The sequence below is a fragment of the Sitophilus oryzae genome, unplaced genomic scaffold, assembly GCF_002938485.1.
Source record: "Sitophilus oryzae breed Bouriz unplaced genomic scaffold, Soryzae_2.0 scaffold_1586_pilon_pilon, whole genome shotgun sequence".
In the NCBI taxonomy this organism is placed as follows: domain Eukaryota; kingdom Metazoa; phylum Arthropoda; class Insecta; order Coleoptera; family Curculionidae; genus Sitophilus; species Sitophilus oryzae.
The window spans coordinates 1,100,811-1,124,365 of NW_022146265.1; the positions used below are offsets into that span (position 1 = coordinate 1,100,811).

The 23,555-nt window shown below is 32.5% G+C and overlaps 1 protein-coding gene across 2 annotated transcripts in view; it reads left to right on the forward strand.

Annotated features, from left to right (window-relative positions):
• Positions 1–23,555, forward strand: part of LOC115879734 (protein neuralized) — a 123,761-nt gene that overhangs the window by 93,202 nt on the left and 7,004 nt on the right. For both annotated transcript variants that reach the window (XM_030896704.1, XM_030896703.1), the window contains exons 2-4: positions 21,778–21,950; positions 22,042–22,264; positions 22,329–22,464. In XM_030896704.1, coding sequence (XP_030752564.1) covers positions 21,778–21,950; positions 22,042–22,264; positions 22,329–22,464 — 532 coding nt within the window. The remainder of the gene's footprint in view (positions 1–21,777; positions 21,951–22,041; positions 22,265–22,328; positions 22,465–23,555) is intronic.

Consider the following 23,555-nt stretch of genomic DNA (forward strand, 5'->3'; position numbering starts at 1 on the left):
CTGTTGGAGGATTCCCATTCCAGATTACGTATGGAGTCCTTCAGATTCTTCAGTTCCGCTTGGAAAGCAGAACGGTACTGATCCAGTTAGTGGAGTCTTCGCTCCTTTTTTAGCTAGATCGTTTGCTTTTTCATTGCATTCTATACCTTGGTGAGCGGGCACCCAGAGTAGGAGGACTTTATTTTCTTTGCCTAAGGTAACCTCTAAGCGAACATAAATTCGTTTGAAGGAACAAAAAAACTGGCATTTGATATTAAACTTGTATAACGAACTACTATAAGTTCTAGCTTCAATAGTAATTTCAAGCATTTTAATGTTCAGTAAAGGAGTAATGGACGATAATAGAGATAAGTGACGACCATCTTTCTATTACCTTTTATTGTGCAGTATACATTTACTGGAGGCTTCTTAATTGTTTGAAACTCGGTCAGAAAAAAAAGATTTAAAATTCAACGCTTGTCTCTGTTCAGTCAATAAAGATAATTGATTCTACCGTGTAGTGTAATTCTTTGTTATAAGAGGATAAGTGAGTAGACGAGGGATATTTGATACTTTGTACACAATCATTTCTTTCCTTTTTGCCATTTTCAGTGTAGTTGTTCATAAATATGGGAATACAAGAAGTGTATGAAAATTGTATTTATCTAAACTATCCAAACTATTGGATATCTGCATAATCGCAAAGATTGTAAACATTCAATAAATGTCTTAGAATTGAGATGAATGTTTTATTTAATATTCTTATCAGGTTGATCTAAACATTATAGCAATTTAGTCACTTACCTTTTCAATATCCGAATATAAGGAAAATTCTGTTAAATATCAAAATTGATATAACTTTTTAATTCATTTTTTAAAGCATTTGGCAACAGATTTCTTCCAATCATTTTGAAATATCTTAACTACTGGTTAATATATAAATAGAAACAGTGTGATTTACTGAAGTTATATCTTAAAATATTCGTGTTGATCTTTTGCAACTTGTTTATATAGCCGAGGATCATAAGCAGCCAAGGCCGTTATTTGTTATCGGCCGTGTTGCGTTCTAGATTTTCGTCATACTGCAGATTTTTAGAGCAATAAACACTACTATTTAATAACAAATTTTATTGAACAATAACACAAGTAAGGATAAAAAAATACATAATGTCTTATACTAAAATTCATTTTTTTCATGATAATGAACATGGAAATTAAAAGTGCACTTGTTGTTCTTAGAAATCTGTAATCCTTCCCAGGGATTTACAGATTTTATAGAAGAAGATGATGCTACTGAAGAATGGCAAATATTTGTATCCACTAAAGACACATTATTTTTTGGAGCTATCATGAAAAAGTTGATTTGTTATTTTCATTCTTTTGAAACTGATTTTTCTATGTAAGTTTCTGCCACTGTTGAAGACTCCCATCCTCCTAGCTCCTTTAGCGATAGTAAATCACCACCATTTTCGGCGAGCATGGTTGCTGATGATCTACGAAATGAATGCCCTGTATAACGTTCTGGATTCTCCAAGTTCAAAAAATTTTGCAATTTTCTGCGGTACGCTCCCCGATGGTATGTATACCGACGATTTGCTTAACACACTTGCCTTTTCTTTGTAACCAATGAAAAATTTTGGATTGTCAAAGTTACGAGGACGCAGGTTGATGTATTTTTTGTATAAACCATAGGCATCAAACGGAAGGCCTGTTTTTGGAATAAGAAATTTCCTATCTTTCTTATTTTTAGTATTTCTTAATGAGACAAGAATATTTTTCTCCGAATCTTCGAAATCATCAACTGTGAGTGACCAAAGCTCGCTGCGCCTACAAGCTCCAAGAATACCAAGCATCAATACAATTTTTCGAGTAACCAGGTGTAATCATCGGCATCCAGTAGAAAATTATTTATGTCATTCTCCGACAGAACTTTGGCTTTTTTGGTGAATAACCTTCGTTTTTGCGCCTCAGAAACATGAACAGTTTACCAAATCTATGAACAAATATAATTTAGATGAGTATGATTAAATATCGAAGAATATAATGGCTTTTTACCTTGATATGTCGATGTTTTCATATACTCTCAACGCAAGCTTCAGCATGGATATCTTTGTCCACAGTGATGTAGGAGAATACATTTCAGACATTCTTTTTAGCATAAGCCAGCAATACCGCTTCATTTTACGCTGTTTATACTTCTATCCTGCCGCCACTTCAAAAATTTGTCATATTCCTGCTGATATCTCTCTCTGGTTATAGTCGGAAGTAATTTTTGAGTAGCCGCAGCCGCTTCCTCCTGTATTTCCAACGGAATTTCTCGCGACATCTCGCTATGGTCTATTTTCCCAATTTTTGAAAAGTCCAACTGACAATAAATAGTCATTGTTGCAGGTGACAGACGTTACGATTACCTTAGAAACTTAACGGCCGCCGGCCGTTATGATAACGTCCGGCGGACGTTATATGCATCTTTTCCATTCTGATTTTGCTTATGTTATAATAATATAACAATATAGTATGACGAAAATATATAAATAGAAATAGTGTGATTTACTGAAGTTATATCTTAAAATACTCGTGTTGATCTTTTGCAACTTGTTTATTTATGTGATAATTTTATTAGAAGTTATTTGCATCTTTCCTGGTTCACATTATGTCATAAGATATTTTGAATCACTTTGTGCTTTTCCAAGTTTTCTAATTCTAATTTAAATATTTCTACATAGCTGTCTCATTCATCTTGATATACTTAATTCTCAGATTAGATTTGTTAATGTTACTATTAGCCTAATCCAATGCGACCTCTATAGGTCTATTGCCGTCCTCTTCTGACAAAGAAGTCTTCTTCAAAAAGTCAAATAACGTTGAGACTGAACCTTCTATGTAGCGCTTCATTAGTGGCTTATACAAAGAACCGCTCATTTGCCATACTACGAGAGACTAATGAGAACAATCTTAGTTTATGGGTGGTCAGATAGGGATTTTGAGAGAGGAAAATGTCTACAAATAAATTCTTAGAGAGGGAAACGATACAAGTTTGAGGAAGTAGATGCGTTACGTATCTAGGAACTATATTTATAAGGAATATTCCAGGAAATTGTGTCAAGAATAATGACAGGAAATAGATGCGTGAACACACTAGAGAGAATTATTAAGAGCAAGAACTATTGAAGTTGAAAAGGCCAAACAATGATACGACCAATAGTACTATATGCATATGAAACGTGGACGTTCAATGTAACGGAAAATTCGAGGATATGGATTTGGGGAAGGAAAATACTGAGAAAGATTTTTGAAGGAAAGAAGATAGACAACATGGTGGAGCAGGAGAACAAACGAAGAAATCAAGCAACTATATCGTGTACCGAGTATAGCTGGAAATTCCTAGAATGATAATAAGATATGAAATAAGTGGAAAGAGAAGGAGGGGGTGAACCGAGAACCAGATGGAAAAGGGATGTTGAAGAGGACTTGAGAAGGATGATAGATAATAAATAAGTTGAAAAGTATTACAAAAATCTCCATGAGCCTTTTAAAGCTATTTTATATAAAGGTATCTTGGCGAGGAGAAACAAAAAGTACCTAATTTTGGTTCCTCCTCCAATCCCCAGATAATATGTACTTTAGATCTTCCTGACAGTGTTTTGTCTAAAATATATCAATTATGTTGACATATGATACGTGTATTTTTCAAATCGGCCCGGTAAACCGTCGAAGCTTGGCGTACGTATCGCCAATGGGAACATAAAGTTCTGTGTTAATAACATTTCTTCCTCTATCTGTACGAAGCTCGTCTTCTTTGTTCCAAGTGGTGGCCGGGCTAGCTGACTTACTCGGTACGCGGTGACGCAGTAGGAACCCGGAGCGGACGTATTTCCCACGGTCTGCGAGTACGGCTTTGGTGCCGGCGAGGAGCATCTTCGTGTGGGGAGGACAGGGGGGACATCGACGCGTTACGTAAAGAAACTGTGTTGAGTTGGTCAGTGGCGCGCACGTATAAAACTAAATTTTCTATAAATTACCCTTAGTCTTAATAAACTGCAACTGGATGTAGGCAAATGACACGCTCTATAGTCATATTTTGGTGACGCAGATGCAGGCCGAAAGTCACATGCTAATCGAGGAGCTAAAAGAATCAATCACAACGTATAGCTTTAACAAGAAATTCAAAATATCTACCAACTAGGAAAAATACGTACACTTAGGAAACCTATATAAGATAAAGATGGCCCAAACACGTCTGAAGGCCTGAACAGTAGAACCGAAACAAGGGATAGCTTTCCCTGTAATCCTATCCAAGGAGATCACATTTTTCCTAGCATGAATAACGGCAATATATTGTTGAAAGAACATTAAGGCGGGAAAGAACACCAATTTCGGTTGCTATCTTCACAGATAGCAAACCATAGAGGTCAATTCTAGACTAGTATAATATTATGAGCTTGCCTAAATACATTGGGACAACGTAGCAATGTTACGTTAGGGTGGATACCCTAGGTATTATATTTTTAATCTAGGGAGTTTACAATAAGAACCATTGATAATACAAATAATACAATGTTTTAGAATAAATTTGACCTAAATCCGAACTATCCTCCGTCACTGCCCTTTCCCTGTTAATAAATCGCTCGCTCACGGTTTACCTTGTCGTATACGCGCGGTGGTACATCGCGGTAACCGTTTACTTTTCCCACTGACCTTTGCCCTTTTGCAACCCCGCAGAAACGAGACGTACCCACAGCGCGTTCGACCTCGCGATCAGCCGGTTCGACGTTTCGTCGATACGTTTTTTACAGCAAAGAATTCTCCCTTCTCAGGAAATTGTATTCGAAGACGCGAATCGGTAATCGTTTCACACGGTTTAATTCGGCAGATTTCGTGTTGTGTCGAGAGAAAATCGAGTACTGTATGGCGGATTGGTTGAAATTATCGGTTAGATTTGGTTTGGTTTGGTTGTTATGGTGTATTGTCGAAAATGTTTCGATTATTATGGTTTTTATGCGGTTACGAGTAAATTTTAGATGATTTCTAGGTCCAGTTTCTAAAAAAATTGTGTGTACACTATGTGCACATATTTTAAGTGAAAGTTCTTACTAACAGCTATAAAATTGAAGCATTTGAAGGACATGTTTGAAAAGTTGAAAAAGTAATAAATTAAAAATCAAAAAAATATTTTAATTCACTTTCACAACATTTGTAGTAAAATGACCGTCTATTTGTCTGAGGACTCTATTTGGGTACCTCTATCCACGTGCCTAGTTTGGTTCCAATCGACCCATATAATTAAGGAAAATCCTGATGTTTTCGTCCATTTAGAGGCATCGGTTCGAAACGTCGAGGATGTCATCCTGTAGCCCGTCCTCAATTTTGCCGAAATCGATCCACATTTTTTTAATATCAAATCCTTAATCCCACCCTGATGAAGATTTAAACGAAACGTCGTATCCAAGTTTGCCGGGTGGGACCGTATGGCACCGTCGCGTCACACACATGGCCTACTCGCGATCGAGCGACATCAACTTTTGACGTTTCTTACGTCAAAACTAACCTGTCACAGTTCACACAGTGACACGAAAAAACAGTTTTCCATTGACAAAAACAACAATAAATTGTTATTTTTTTTTCAGTGAATAATTTTATTATAGATATCTAATTCAGTATTTATTTCATTTTTAACAGAGTTGGCTCATTTTTAGCAGAGTTTTAACAGAAAAATGCTTAGTTTTGTAGATACAGGGTGTATAAGTAGTTTCATTTTTATTTCGATTTTTTCTAAATAATTTTTGATTGTTGTTGGAGTTTTTTGACATGAGAAATTTTATTTTGATGTCAATATGACTCTTAATGGAGGTTGGAAATCATCATGGCAATTCTAACTTTGTTAACAGCTGCTCTGAATAACTGGTTTGAAGTCATTCCAAACCATTCTCTCAAATTCTTGAGCCATGATGTTCTTCTTCTTCCTTGACTACTTTTGCCCTTTATCTTTCTTTCTATTATGTTCTGCAGCAGGTCATATTTAGGTCCTCTCATTATGTGTCCAAAGTCCAAAGTACTCAAGTTTTCTCTTTTTAAGGGCGTTACCTACATATGTGTTTTAACTGTTTTGAAGAATAATAACTTTTTGTCCGTACCTGTATAAAACTACTGAGTGAAAAAAATATGCATTTCCATAATTTTTTACGTAAAAAATGTCTCGTGCTAAAAATCGCTACGAGCAAGCGTTCTCAAAATATTTAGAATGGTAATAGTCAATACTATCGTTATTGACAAAAAATAAACATTTTGAGTAGATAGTTATTTGACTGAAGTGGTAAATTTGGGACCTTTTTATTTTTTTTAAATTAATCATAATTATGAAAAAATGGTGATAAAACAGTTTCTGTTGAACTTTTGGCACAAAAACATTTGAAATTTATGCTTTCAGTCTAATAACTATTTAGTCCACATGTTTAATTTATGTCAATGATGACAGGACTCGAGAACCATTACTCATAGCAATTTTTACCAAAGAGACCCTTTTTGCGTAATAAACGTTGTAAATGTATATTTTTTACCCAGTAGTTTTATACAGGTACGCACGAAAAATTATTATTACTCTTCAAACTAGTTAAAAAATATGTAGGTGACGCCCTCTACAAGTAGAAGTCATATTGACATCAAAATCAAATTTCTCATGTCAAAAAACTCCTAAACACTATTTTTCATCCAAATATTGACGTCACACAAATTATTTGGAAGAAATCAAACTTTACACTCTGTATCTCGGAAACTAAGCATTTTAGTACATACATTTTATTTATACATGAATTTTTTTATAAACATTATACGAACTTTTTTAATTCTTTTTATCTGTAGAATATACTGCCAAAGTTTCCGGAATACATTTCGGACCACCCTGTATAATATTATATTTTATAGAATGTGGCAAAACAGAAAAAAGAAACAGAAAATTAATCATTATTTTTCGTTAATATTATAGGTAATAAAGAGTCCTCCAGAGTATATCATAAATTGTTTTCTAGGCTATTCATTCTAGTCGTATTGAAAATAAATAACCTCTTAGATGAATTATTGGTACGTCCTTCCTCAAGGGATGTTATAGAAACTAGGGGTTGTAATGCTATTTCTAGCCGTCCATAGAAAAAGTTTAAGGCTCAGTTTTAGCATAATATACTTATAGCGTTACGTTAACTTTATTATTGGGTTAGTAATGTTAGGATGAGGCGTTGAGGTTGGTGGTCTTATTGTAAAATGCTTCTACCGAAGTTAATTAAAAAAAGTTGCTTGTCATGAGTTTTCAAAAAAAAATTGAAAATTTGGATTTTTTTTGAATATTTAGTTTTTAGTTAAAAAAACATATCTTTACAATATGGCAACATAGATAGTAGATTAAATTTACAAGAAAAATTTCCAGAAAACAATCCAGTGGTTCTCAAAATTTAAGCGAAAATTTTAAAAAACAGTAAAGAGAAAATATGTTTCTTTTATCAGGAAAATATTTGCACTTATTTAAGACTCACCCTATATATATTTAAGTAAAGCTAAGTAACTAACGTAAAAGAATAACGTATGTGAAGATGTTACAAATAGAGATTTTAAATCATTTTTCTTTTTCATTTTTTAGTTTAGGTATACAAATAACTTTTATTTTTAAATATCTCTTTCAGTGTCGAAATTATCCAGACTTTTCCTCAATAAATTCAAAAAATCAAATGCTATTTGCCGATAACGGTACACTTTACAGTATAACGTCATTGCGAAAACTCTTATAGATATCTACTAGGGGAACGATAGGGCATCTAGGACAGATGTGAGTATCTCGGGAGATTTTTCTATCCTCAGCAGATGTGTCCGATAAAAAGTTCTTTACCCCGACGATAGACACCCCAGGTTATGTTATTTTCGTTTGTGGGGACAATTTCGAAAATTTTGGAACTTACTAAGTATACTATAGAGGGATATTAGCGACATTGGAAACCAGAAATTTATAGGTGTCTATTTTTAAAACCGACATTTGTGGCATCTCGCAAATACCTAAGGGGACGTGCTATTTTAAATTTTTCAATATGGAATATATTAAAGGAAGCTCCCGAAATAAAATTTACTGTTTTTCTTATCTTAAAATAGAACAGGATATTTTAGTGTCCGCAAAGTGCGTGGGTGACAAATATTTTTATTTATAAAACTTTGATATGCAAAAATAGAAATATCGTTTAGTTACATAAACGCGCAGAAGAGATTTTATTCTACATCAAAAGATGTCTTGGATTTTATGTATTTACTTTTATACCTTATGCTTTTTTGCTCAAAATATATTTTAATCTTTTATAATTGAATTTAATAACTCAAGAAATAAAGAAAGAATTTACCATAATGCAAGTGAAATATTTTTAAACAAGTGTTTTCTTTAATTACAACTAAAATTTTACATTTTTAGATTTGCATAACAAGGTCTTTTAGTAGTTTGCATTTATAAACTTCTCTAATTTAGAAATACTAGAATAGGTTAGTTTCTTTCTTCGGCTAAGGCGTTTTAGTTGAGTTACCAACGTAAAAATGGTCTAAAAACTCAAAGATGGGCATCGAAACGTGAAAAAAGCATAGCCAGCTGAGCACAGTACCGGTTATGGTCTTATACTGAATGAAATCTTTAAAAGAAATACACATTTTGACTATTACTGATGCAAAAAATATTAAGGATATAGTCTGTGTTCACAAGAATGTATCTAGGTATATCGAGAAATTAAACAAAGAAAACTAAAAAATAAAAATAGATTTCTTTTAGGGTTATAATCCAACCTAGTGGCTTTTTATTTGGGGTTAAACACTCAACGTTTGAAGGATTTTATTCCTCCATTGTCAAAACTATCCTACTACTGCAAGCAAATGAGGCAACTGACCCAAAAGTTTTAAAAGTGTCTTACAAGAAGAATTTTGTTGTTTACTAAGATATTTTTATGGATGTTGTTTTAGAATAATCATTAATCAAAGAAGAATGAGCAAAGCATTTATATATTTATATCTGATGGACGTAGAAGAGACTACTGATATTTTTGGTTTTAGTATCGGAGTCTATTTTATGGTATCTGTCTTAAGAATTTTGACAAATCTTGATTTATCTCTCAATAATTATTTGTATTTTGAACTAAAATCAATATCAAACAATAATCAGCTCGCTAAAAGATTTATTAATTTCTGTTTTATCTTCTGTAGCAACTAGTATATTCTTTTAGGAGTAAAAGTGACATTTTTCGTGGCGAAACTGTACGTCTGACATAAACAGGTGAGCCACAAAAAGTCATTTTTATTCCGAATAGAAGATGCTATTTTTTTTCAAACGCCAAAAATAAATTTTTAAACAATTTCAAACGTTCCAAATAATATAAAAAGATTTAAAAGTAATACCTTGTATGTAATTATATTTTGAGAAACTATGGTTACGTTCATTGAATTTGACACTTTATGTCAGTTTAATTTTCGTACTTTTATGCTTAGGTGTAAAAATGCTTTACTTTTATGCCTAGGCGTTAAAATGACTTTTTTATACTGTCAATCACGTCGCAAAAAATTATACTTTTGTGACTTTTGAAAAAAATTAAAAAAAAACATTGTTCTGGCCAAAAAACTTTTTCTTCAAATTTCAATGATTTAACCAACCCAATAAGAGTTCTTCCAAATAATAGACCCAAGATTTCATTTCATAAAATAAGATTCCAAATGAGATTCCTATACAATAGAGGGATTTTAAGTACTTTTCATCACTTGACTGACGTTGATACAGCATGAATAATTCTTTGAGTAAAAACGCACATGTTCAAGAGGGGATGTCGGCATGTAGCTTTTAACAATCGAAAGCTTTTTGGGGGGCTCGAACCAATTCATGTTTCAATTATATACGCAACTTTTGAAGTGTTGTCACATTTATATTTTATTTTTTAAGTTTGTAAAGTGTACCACTTAATATTGGTAACTTCGAAATGAAATAGGTTTTTCAATTTTAGTATTTTAAAAAAATATAGGATAGTCGTGAATATGACCACAAAACAGGCCTATGAGTTTTTTTTGAAAATTTGAAATTTTTTGGAATTTTTTTTAATTTTTATTTAAAAAACATAATATTTTCATAATATGGCAACATGGGTTGTAGATTAAATTTACAAGAAAAAAACCCAGAAATGATCCAGTGGTTCTCAAAATTTCAGCGAAAAATCTTTAAAGTAAAATATCTCGGTTAGTTTGGATTTATTTGAAAAACGGTAAAGAGGAAATATGATTTTTTCCATAGCAACTGTTAAAATTGCCTTATATCTATCAAAAATAGTAGATAAAATAGTACCTTAACCACAAGTGTAGATTAAATGATACTTTAACAGCGAGTATAGGTTAAAAACTTTATTTCTTCTCGCACGTTTTTTAATTGCTTCCATTTTTGAAAATTTTTGTATTCCTTTTCATAAGTTATTCGGGATTTAATTGGAAGTAGTTTGGATATGGCGTTTTTCGCCTCGGCCTGAATATCTGTTGGTAATTTACTTATTTCGTTTTGAGGCATTTCTGGCTCCAATTCAATCAGCAATCGACACGAAAGAGAATTAAAAAATATTGACTCTAAACTGAAAACTAAATAGACAGCTTTATTTTTTCTATTCGTCATAAATTCCTTGAAATAATAATTTCTGAATATTTTTTAAAACGTAACTCGCTATTGAAAAAATATTGTTTTATACACGACGATAAAATTGCATTATCGTCTCCCGAAATTAATTCCCTCGCGATTTCATCGCTCGTGAATAAATCTATTCGGTCGACGATAAAATACCATTTTATCGTCTTGTATAAAAAATATCTATTCTTTTATCGAGATCTACCAGCCCTGAAAATATTATTTTCCCTTATTTAAGACGCACCCTGTATATGTAATAATGAATATATTTGTGGGGAATTTATTGTAGGTACTATATTGTGATCAGTATATGATAAATTTTTTCAAATATGAGGAGATATCTAATATTGTGTTTTAATGACTGATTCAATACTTTTTTGATCATACATCGTAATAACTCGTAAATTAGATGGATAAAACTCACTCAATTGTCACTAGATTGTTTTCAATGGACGGAAGGGTCGTCTCAAGTAGAAAAACTTAACGTGCTAGTGAGTCCTACGGTAGGGGGCGCTCCTTTGGAGTCCTACACCTTATATCCTGTTTCCGCTAAGCAAAACGCACGTGCACAAGACCAGTGCAAGTACCTATAGTTGAACTTTTTCGAAACGAGACTGACGTCATAATACAACTTTTATTGTTCGCCGTTCGCATTTTATTTTATCCCAACCTTGCCAGATCTAAACTTTTTTTTTTAAGCTAAAATACTCATTTAAAAAGTTAATTAGAGGATCTTAAATAAAGTTTTCATAACGTATTATCAAAAATAACATGCACAAATGATAATGATAATCTATACAGGCCTATGAGTTTTTTTTGCGAAAAAAAATTGTTGAAAATTTTAATTTTTTCTTGATATTTTCCGGGAATTTTTAAAAAACTTTTTAGTGCCACTTGTTTATTCACCTGAGATTTATCTACGGTGTATCTAAGCTTTGCAGTGTTGCCACCTTCTACGTTAGCCACATTCTACATATTTCTATATTTATAAATACACAACAATTTTAAATTTCTACACAAAAATTAGGAATGTTAATTTTAATCTTTTATCTAAATTTTTGTTAATAATTTCACTAATTTTAATTCAGATTTTGATTTATATTTACTCAATTTAATCTAATATTTTAAGACACCTATTGATTACAGAGCAAAATAAAACACTAATAACAATTATGCCATACGCATACCCTTTAAGTTAGGCAACTGTCTCAACAAGCGTGGTTTGATTGCTTCAACCGCTTTGTTTATTTCCTTTTGTGTATTTTATTTTTAAAATTTAATACTAATTTGATTGCTTCGAATGTTTTGAATTTAAATTATTGTACGGCAACGTCGCTTAATACCGTCGCATGACGCAAGTTCGCCACGGCGGCGGCGCACAGTGATTTTTTTCAACAAACTAGGTAGAAGTTATTTCGAAATAGATATCCCTTAATCCCTGAAATATTCTTAGAATTGCCTTGAGGATTATCCAGATGTAATTAAAATATAATTAACTCATAAGTTCAGTTTCGACGTTCATGCAATAATATTATTCTATCAATACATATGGTGTTTAGCTACCATCGCTGATATAGACGAGTTAGTAGAAGGTATGCCCTTTATTTTAAAAATATTTATTATTGAATACATTAAAAATTAGGGTAACCGCGCATGTTCCCAAACTTTCTGCATTTTTTTCACTGAAGTTATAGATATATCCAAACTTACTAGACTGTCAAAGTCTAAAGTTACGAATCACCTGGAATTATGATTTATTTTTTTTTAAACAGGTTTATTGTATAAGGTTGCCTGCACCTTTTTGCACCCTACAATGTTATAGATTTTTATAGGTGCGCTCTCGATCTCAAGAACAAAATTGTATGTGGCTCAGTGTTAGGCAGTACGGGTTAGTTATTAAATAATATAATTACTAATTACTGACGATGGTGTCGTTTTAAAAACAACCTACTGTACAACCACCATAGCTTCTCATCCTTTGATACTTAAGGGTATCGCGTTTCTTGTGTCCCCGATGTGCTCTACTGGCAAACCGGAACAAGCTTTTTTACCGCACTATTTTTTATGGTTGCCTTCACGCCAGCCGGATTTTTTTTCTAAGGAAATGCAACAGTTTCTGCTAATAGGCGTAGTAATCTGCCACCAAAAGATTTTCCGGAATTAAACTATGGAGTTTTTTGTATTTGTAATAAATATGTACCCAGCCAAATAGGCAAAAAATATGAACAAATGCTTGTATTTTTTACGGAATTCCCTTCCATAGATCTAAATTAAGATCTGTTGCAATTATCTGGACATATAAATTCGCTTATACCCTTTAGTTTAATGCTGGGGCACGTACAGAAAGGACTCCCTTAGGACCGAAGTTGCGAATCCAGTTAGTCATTTAATTTCAGGCCCCTTTTTACATTGTATGTACTGACGAGAGTTAGGATTAAGCGATCAGAATGATGAATATCTTTCTGCTGTAATAGATATCGTAATTAATCTGATATAATTCTCTAACAAAAATATTTGTATAATAATATAATTATTTGAATACTTATATGGTAATTGTTGATTTTGTTTTATTGATTTGATTATTGATCACTTGATTTGACAGTTATCGTTAATTTGTTCTCTAAATTTTTGTTTATATTTTGATTCCAGTATTTTCTAAACATATAGCATAAATTAGCGAACTAGGAAACTAGGTATCAAAATGAATTTAGCAAAAACTGAAGTAATGTACAACGAACGAACTAGTAGACAGAAAAGGCATTCTAATAAATAACACGAAAAATAATATATATATTTGGGACAACTAATACACAGCAGCTCGGGATCACTACTGCCAGAAATCAACCGAAGAATTAAGTTAGCATCGAGTACTTATGGAAAAACCTCAATCATATTCAAATCTAGAATGCCACTTTATCTAAAGAAGAAAACATTCGACCAATGTGAAACTTGGACACTTAAAACGGACATTATGAGGAAACTACAGGTCCCACAACGCCCAATGGAACGAAATATGCTGGGAATAACCAAGGAGAAGCGTAAAAGAATAGAGTGGATACGACAAAAGGCGTAGGTAGTAGATGTCATCCACAGAATCAAATCACTCAAGTGGCAATGGGCAGGACACCTGGCAGAAAGACGGAGAACAGATGGACCATAAAAATTACACCATGGTACCCACGAGGAATTAACAGATCTAGAAGAAGACCGAACCTGAGATGGGACCATGATATTAGGAAATTAGCAGGGATAACTTGGGCCCGCATAGCCTACAATAGACAACAATAGACCCAACTACAATGAGAGTATCTAAATATGTGAGGGAGACTACGCCATAATTGGAAATGGTTGAATAAGCTCAGAACGATCACACATATAAACAATTTTGGTTGCACGTCATCAATGACACCATGCGCCGTCTTATGGAGTTTGCTGGAGGTCGTATTAAGATATGCAACCAAAGTTATTTTAATTTCCCTATAGCTACACTTTCTTTCTAATAAGTTTATTTAAATTTCAGATACTTTACTCATCAAGTATCGCAGACATTAAAGAAAATCTCAAATTCTGTTCTTCATTTCCATCGGATCTTCGTATAGTTAATAGCATAATAATGATAAAGCAAAATATTATCTTTTACGCTGTTCAGAATAGAATTTAAACAAGTCAGTACTTATATATCTCTTAAAAAAGTTCCATTAGTAAAAATAACACCGAACCATTTGAGAAAACATCTTACAGGAAGAACCATATAGAACCGTCGCGTCAGTGGTACGTTACCTTTACCGTTATATACATAAGCCTCAGCTTCGTGGATGCTAATAAGCTGAATAAAGAGCAACAATTATCGCGTAATTATAGCTTCCGTTAAGGAACGAGCTACACGGGATCCCACGTAACGAAAAGAACGAACGAGCCATCTACCGGCTTGGGTGCGTAATAATTTTAATTAGGTTTCCCTCGGGTTAAAGTTGTTGGTCGAGAAACGCTTCCGACATACGAAGAAACGAGGAAGACATCGAATTGCGTTTGGAAATTCGTGTTAAAGGAGCGTTTGCCGACCGGACAAAAGTTAATTTAATATCTAGTTAACGAGAGTTTATTTTAATAACATCATTCTGACTTGGAACTAGTAATGGATGTAGTAGCAAAGTGTATTAAAGTTCACATACCTGTTTTTTAAAAGTTCAGGAAGTACAGCCATCTCTCGTGGAGAGATTCCTCACGTAAAAATAAGATTTATTTTTCATATCAACATAGGTCCGATTCTGCTTTGTTTCGTGGCTACAGGGTGTTAAAATCTTAATATATTTTCGATTTATTATAGTTTTCTTCCAAGTGCTTTTAATGATTCGAATGAAATTTTGATGGTAAAAGTTACTATAAATACGACATATTTTAATGCTAAAAAAGTGTCGCCATATTCACCAGAGACGTGCATATGGGTTATCACTGGAATATTTTTCTAAAAAAAGCAGCATGTACGCCACTGACTTTTTTCTCTTCAATTAAAAGTCGTCTCTTCATATTTTGCCGATTTCGATCTCCTTGCTTTGATCGAAGCCTAATAGCAACCTTTAAAAAAATTAATATCATTAGCGTGAAAGTTTTAAATGAGTACGATACTCTTTGATTCCTCATCAAAAAATATGAAAAAAGTTCCTATAAACATGGGTATGGAAATGCATAGTTTTAAAATTAAAGGATGTTAAAACTTTTTAAAATTAAGTCTTGAAATTTTCTTAAATTTCATCACTTTTTTATTTGAATTTGCTATAGATTGGACTGACAGTAATTATAACTAATATAATAATATTTAATAATAAATTAGATAAAATAAATAATTTATTAATTTTATTTTTAATTTAATTTTTTTAATTCTGATTAATAAAATGGCGTTTATCTCATCGAGATCGAAATCGACAAAATATCAAAATACAACTTTTAATTGGCATTAAACGGTCTATACAATTTTGCTATTAAAAGAAAAAAGTCAGTGGCGTACATTTTTTTTTTCAATAAATATTACAGTGATAACCCATATGCACGACCCTGATAAATCTATCGACACTTTTTTAGCATTAAACTATGTAGCACTTATAGTAACTTTTATCCCCAAATTTTCATTCGAAGAATTAGAATACGAATCACTTGGAAGAAATTTATAATAAATCGAAAAAATGCTTTTCCTTTGTAGCTACGAAACAAAGCGCAATCGGACTTATGTTGATATGAAAAATAAATCTTATTTTTATGTGAGGAATCTCCCCACGAGAGATGGCACATATTTTTGGAACACCCCATATGTAGTATGTTAAAAAGAGAGAAAAATAAAATTATGTGATACTAATACTCAACTTATTTTTTTCTAATGATCAATTAAATATTATACAGGATACTAATAAAGACTACATTCATTACTCTATGAAAAGTGATCTATTTTAAATGGATTCTTCAGTTTTTATTCTTTTGAATTAATTTAGCGTCAAGAATATAAACAACTTTCTGATCATTATGCTATATTATATTGTATATGTAAAGTAAACCTGTGCTTCTCAAGATAACGGATACTAGTTTCTCAGTGATTTATTATTTTCAACGTTGAAAAATTACTCTTGTGTTAAATATATTTAATTATGTTACGGTAGAATGTGAGATGCCTCTACACGAAAAGCGTGAACCAAAACACAGATCATATTTCATCCCAACGCGTGTTTTTCACATTACATTGTACACTATACAGCGTATTCGTGTTCAATATCTTTGTTTTGGATGGAAATATAATTTTACCACGAGAACATGTTATTTTTCTTTATTTGTTTGTATAGATGAAATATTTCAGGCTATAAATTTTGTGATATATGTATCCATTATACAGGAATATATCTCTTAAAACAGAAGATACTTGCATGTAGAGGGTTCTGAAGTTTCTTTGAAAAGCTCGTTGCTTTATACAGTCTTATAGCAAAATCTTAAATACGAGTAGTACGAATAGTTTTTGAAATATCGGCAGAGTAAGTGGATCGACGAGTAGCGACAGAAACCGTCGGCTCTTTTGATGTGGTGGGACCAAATTTTCTTTCTCTCTCTTTTGACGTGTTTGACAGATAGACTACTTATTTAACTGCTCAACTTATGAAGTGGTCCTATAAACATGGTATACATTGCTCATAATTTGAAGTGAAATTAATTATAAAGTTTTATACATATTTTTTTTGTTTTGTTTAATCCTTATTTCTAAATTTGAATGTATAAAATATCTTACAGCTAATAAATAATTAAAAAAATGATTCGTTACCTGAGACTACCGCTTATCCGTTCAAAATATTTTAATAAGGTTGCGATGAGTTTTTTGCAACGTCTATTAAGCTATCTTGTACCAAAGGTTGTACACTTCGCACTAAAAGAGGTTCTAAAAAGAACAATCTTCGACTGCAATATTATTAGCGTTGATATCAGCGAAAAAAACATAGGTAGAAGAAAAATTCGGTAGAACCAAAGCCAAAGTCAATAAGAAAATGAGAAGTATTAAGTACAGTTTTGTGCTTGGATAGCACAGAAAGAAGTGCTATCTTGTCTGTATGGTTCTGGTTAAATTTAATCTCGGTAATAATTAAAATATATTTGTAGAAAAGTCGCCAATTATATGTTTTTTTTGTTATTATATCAGACTCAAAATAAAAATATAAAACAAAACCTATACCCCAAAAAGGTACGTAACACCACGAAATTTTAGAAGAAAATAGCAATAAATTAAGTCAAACTCCCAAAACGTAGCCTAAAATCACGAGGTTTTAATAAAAGCATAAAACTAAACCTAGATCCAAAAAAGGCACTCAAAAAAACTAGAAGAAAATCTAGACTCCAATAAAAAAAACTATAAATTCAGCGAAAACTGCCAAAACCTAGACTGAAATTACCGGGGGCCTTTTAATAACACTTCTTTCCTCTTTCCCGTCGTTTAATCATCTCAGGATTTTCTCGGAACATCTCCGTTCCGTCTCTCTCTTCCTCGATGTCGGCCGGGGCCGTATAATCACCATTTCTTGCGACCGTGGGAACTCGGTGGGAACCCAAACAACCTCAAGCTCTTCGCCGCCGCAGGACGATGATGATGATGCTGCGATCACGCGTTAAATCTCGCCGGTTATTAATTGCCCAACGATCGTTTCTGATAGCTTCTTTTGCGTGCCTAATTATTATCTATTTAAAACTGGGATAACGATTACGAAATATATATTACTATAAGCGGGGTTCCGTTCTAATTGTGAGTTTTTGTATCCTGTAGTATTAGTGCTTTAGATTGGTAACTTTATTATAGCGTTGATTGAAGGAATAAGAAGATGCGCAACCTTATGAGCGATTTCGTGGTGATTTTTATGGGAGATATAGATGGCGTTACCGTCAGCCTATCCGAGATTTAGTATAGCTCTGCGCCGCCGCGCGATAGTCGTTTACAACGCAGCGGATAAAGAATACTGTACCGTAGTTCTGCTTTCAGTCGACAGAGTGAGTGCTTGCCGGAGACAGTGTTGTCAGAATTACTGATAAATCCATAGATTTACGCATTTTCGGTACACTACGTTAATAATACGGATTTCCTATCATTAAACAATTTAATATAGTATTATACTTATGATTAAACAAAGAACGGCGTCAGAGTTGGCTCATGTAAACACATTATATCATGTAAATTATTAGGGTAAATGTCAATAATCGTTATTTCCAAGTCAACTAAAAACCTGTAAAAGAATCTTTATTTTTGATGTTTGTTCTATGTTTAACACGAATAGTTTTTCAATACATAAACGCGGATTTTTCATCCATAGATATTTTCGTCAAACGTATTACAGATGTTACCGATTTTAATATGGCAACACTGTCGCTTTCAGTTCCACACCGTCTTCGATATTCGGCAGCATATTCTGCAGATAACAATAAGTAAAAAAGTCCGTGAATGTCCTAAAATGCTTAGTTTCGGAGATACAGGGTGTAGAAATTTCATTTTAATTTCGATTTTTTGCAAATAATTTCTGAAGTAACGCCAATTGAATGAAAATTGGTATATGGGAGTTTTTTGACATGAGAAATTTAACTTTGATGTCAATATAACTCCTACTTGTAGAGGTCGCCCCCTACATATTTTTTAACTTGTTTGAAGAGTAATAACTTTCCGTCCGTACCTGTATAAAACTAATTAGTAAAAAAATATACATTTACGACGTTTTTTAAGTAAAAAAAGGCCTCTTGGTAAAAATAGCTACAAATAGTGCTTCTCGAGATATTTAGAATCGAAAATATCAATACCTGTCATCACTGACATAAATTAAACATGTTGACTAAATAGTTATTAGATTGAAATCATAAATTTGAAATGTCTTTATGCCAAAAGTTCAACAGAAACTGTTTTATCATCATTTTTTCGTAGAAAAATTAGATTTATTTAAGAAAATAAAAATTTCCCAAATTTGTTATTTCAGTCAAATAACTACATCTATTCAACGTGTTTATTTTTTATCAATAATGACATGTATTGACTATTTCCATTCTAAATATTTTGAGGACGGTTGCTTGTAGCAATTTTTATCAAGATAAATTTTTTATGTAAAAATCACGGAAATGTATATTTTTCACTCAGTAGTTTTATACAGGTACGGACGAAAAGTTATTACTTTTCAAAACTGTTAAAACACATGTAGGTAGCGTCCACTACAAATAGGAGTTATATTGACATCAAAATCAAATTTCTCCTGTCAAAAAACTCCCAGACACCAATTTTGATCCAAATATTGACGTTACTTCAGAAATTATTCGAAAAAAATCGAAATAAAAATGCAACTTCTCCGAAACTGAGCATTTTAGGACATACATTTATACGAACTTTTTTTTACATATTTTTATCTGCAGAATATGCTGCCAAAGTTTCCGGAATACAGTTCGGACCACCCTGTATTTCCAAAATAAAATAACTCGGTTATGTTGGACTTACTGGAAAACTCTAAAGAGAAAATATATACTATGTGTCTTTTATCGAGATCTACCAGCCCTATAAAAATATACGCACTTATTTAAGACTCATCCTGTATATAACATAAGATAAAGCTAAGTAGGTATTAAAATCTCCTACAAGTATATACAGGGTGAGTCTTAAATAAGTGCAAATATTTTCAGGAGTGGTATATTTCGACCCCAGGAACACGTCTACTTATGAGGTTTTTTTCGCAAAAAAAGATGTTGAAAATCGTGCATTTTCTTTTAAATTTCCCTGTATATTTTTCGAAAACATTTTAGAACTGCCTGTTCACCGCAAATTTTCCTACGGTATAATTTCTTAATTTCTGATATTACCAAAGTTACGGCTTTACTCCATGGTGACGGCACTAAAAGGGATGCAAATACAGAAAAAATCCGGTGGCTCTCAACATTTTTTCAAAAAAAATCATTTTTTTTTTAATTATCAAACTTACATAAAGCATAGCTCGGTTATTTTGGACTTATCTGAAAAATGGTAAAGAGAAAATATATTTCTTTTATTGAGATCTACCACCCCCTAAAATACTTGCACTTTTCTGGGACACCCTGTCATTCGAAAGAAGCAGATCTTTCGCACATATGCACCATACGATCCAAGAGGGGTCGTTCTCGGTCGCCACCAGGTCCGACTTCCAGGTGTTGTAAGATCCGGTGCACTGGCAACCGAGGGGTAGTACGACGGATAGACAGCTGGCCGCCCTTTGTTCTAGGTTGGGGTGGAAGCCCTACTGCAAAAAGCCCAGGTAGAGGTGGAAATGGCGTATATTGTAAATCACCGGAGCAGTCTTTGGGAGAGACTCTCTCACGATTTTTTTTTTGTAATATCTTAATAAGAATGGAAAAATAAAAAAAAATTGTGTGGCGGGCAAACCCACGTATATAACTTTTTTTTATTTAGGTTTGGATTTTTAGTTTTACCTGTTTATCCTGGTTTTAACCTAAGGTTTTAACAGTCATAATAAACGACACATATTTTAGCTCGCCAGAAGTTATCACTGATTATCATTTCAAACGCTACTGTGATAGTACAGATCAAAAAATCGTCTCTGATCAACATAATAGCTAATTTTCTTAAGTTCCATTATGTTTTTAAGGTTTTTAATTACGGAAAATATTCTAGTCACTCTCGCTTTTTTTTAGATTTTGAACATTTTTAAATATACACTATTAAAAATATGTAAAAAAGTTCGTATAAATGTATGTCCTAAAATGCTTAATTTCGGAGATACAGGGTGTAGAAGTTTCATTTTTATTTCGATTTTTCCCAAATAATTTCTGAAGTAACGCCAATATTTGGATGAAAATTGTTCTCTGAAAGTTTCCTGACATGAGAAATTTGATTTTGATGCATGATGTCAATATGACTCCTATTTGTAGGGGGCGCCACCTACATGTGTTTTAACTATTTTGAAGAGTAATAACTTTTCGTCCGTACCCGTATAAAACTACTGAGTGAAAAAATATACATTTCTGTGATTTTTTACGTAAAAAATGTCTCTTGGTAAAAATCGCTATGTTATAGTCAATACATGTCATTATTGACAAAAAATAAATATGTTGAGTAGATAGTTATTTGACTGAAATGATAAATTTGGAAACTTTTTATTTTTTTTAATTAAACATAAATTTTTCTTCGAAAAAATGACGATAAAACAGTTTCTGTTGAACTTTTGACAAAACAATTCAAATTTATGATTTCAGTCTAATAACTATTTGGTCAACATGTTTATTTATGTCAATGATGAGAGGTATTGATAATTTAGATTCCAAATATCTCTTACGTAAAAAACGTCGTAAATATATATTTTTTTACTCACTAGTTTTATACAGGTACGGACGAAAAAGTTATTACTCTTCAAACCAGTTAAAAAATATGAAGGTGGCGCAAACACCAATTTTCATGCGGGTATTGACGTTACTTCAGAAAATATTTGGAAAAAATCGAAATAAAAGTGAAACTTCTACACCCTGTATCTCCGAAACTAAGGCATTTTAGAACATACATTATACGAACTTTTTTACTTATTTTTATCTGTTCGGACCACCCTGTATATAATTTATGTAAGCATTTTGCCTAATGTATGTTTATTTTGTTACAGCCTCAAGATCGTCTTCGCATTCGCATACAAACAACAATTCACCGCCACTGTTGTTCCACAGCGTTCACGGTGACAATGTCAGGATAATGAGGGACGGAACAGTTGCTAAAAGAGTAGAAAGCTTCTGCAAAGGCATCGCCTTCAGTTCTAGACCCGTCAAAGTTAACGAAAAGGTAAAAAGAATATCAAAATTCATCATTAACCGTTATGTTTCGTTATAATCATTAATTGATTATGTTAATCTTGAATGTGTTTTTTTAACAGGTATGCATCAAATTTTCTGAAATTTCTATTAACTGGAGTGGAGTACTGCGGTTTGGATTCACGTCAAACGATCCAGCAAGCCTACGTTACAGCCTACCTAAATACGCCTGTCCAGATCTTACCAACAAGCCTGGATATTGGGCTAAAGCTTTAGCAGAACGGTTCTGCACGCCGAACAGTGTTCTGTTTTATTATGTTACCTCAACTGGGGCGGTACATTTCGGTAAGAATATTTTACAGCGATGTCATAATGTCAGTTGATTAATTTCTTAATTATTGTGTTTCAGGTATTAATGGAGAAGAAAAAGGTGTTTTCTTCGGTGGTGTAGAAACCAGAGGACCTCTATGGGCTCTAATTGATGTATATGGAAATTCAACAGCTGTAGAGTTTGTTGATTACAGGCAACAATTAAACAATTCACGGTAAGCAACTTAATCTGCAAAGATCTAAGTTCATCATTTTTGCAAGTTTACTGGTTTATTTCAAAAATGACAGATAATACTTGAACATGATTGGAATGCAGTAATGTAATGATAAAAAAGCTTCAGCATATAGAAATACATTTATAATAATTACTTATAAAAACATTAAATCCTCATTCAGAACCTGGAAATTAGTGGAATAAATTTATTAAATAAAATAGTTTACGATCATTCTCAATGTCTAAAAAATACAATTAAAATTAATAGAATATCCTAACAACAGCTTGCGGTACTCATGGTGTACCAAACCATAGACACTCGATAGTAATTTTATAGAACTACAAATTTAGTTTCTTCCCTATCGCCAGACGGCGCAAAATACATTAAAGTATAGGTTTCTAATTTATATATGAAGATGACATGACAGCCTCTATGTTGACTACTGTCTATAGTATAGTTTACAATGTTGGTGTGTTGGTGATCTGTCAAGTTATTTTTAAATCATTATTTACATAATTATTAATTCAGATATTCCTGATTTGTCGGAAAGTTCGGTGATTTGTGTTTATAGTTTGTGTTTTTATTAGGTTGTGCATTTCGGTATTTAGAGTCGATCATAATTTTCGTGTTAGATACTAAGCTTTTTTGTTAAAGACATTTAAACATTTTAGAAAGAATAAATTTATGAACCGAATAAAAAAATAGTTTAATCATAAATAAGTAACTACATAGTTGGTAATGAATAGTATTTTTAGTAACAGTTAATTAGTATCAAAAAATAGGTGCTATATGCTCTATTGTTGGTGTTTGGTTTGGTTGCGTTAAAATGTATGTATTCATAATTTTATTTTTGTTTTAACTATGTTACACTTCTAATGATCAAATAAAACATAAAATGTAGTATAAAAGTGTATATTTATTATTTTATATTTTACAATGAATAATTTTGCGCTTGAATAACGTTACCGTTTCAGTTAGCGTTAATAAGTAACGGAACGCTAAAGTTATGTTATGCCAAAACTCTCCATTAGTTTCTTCCGGATCACCAGGTGGCTCTAAATGACGGACCTATTTGTTTAATATCAGTATCC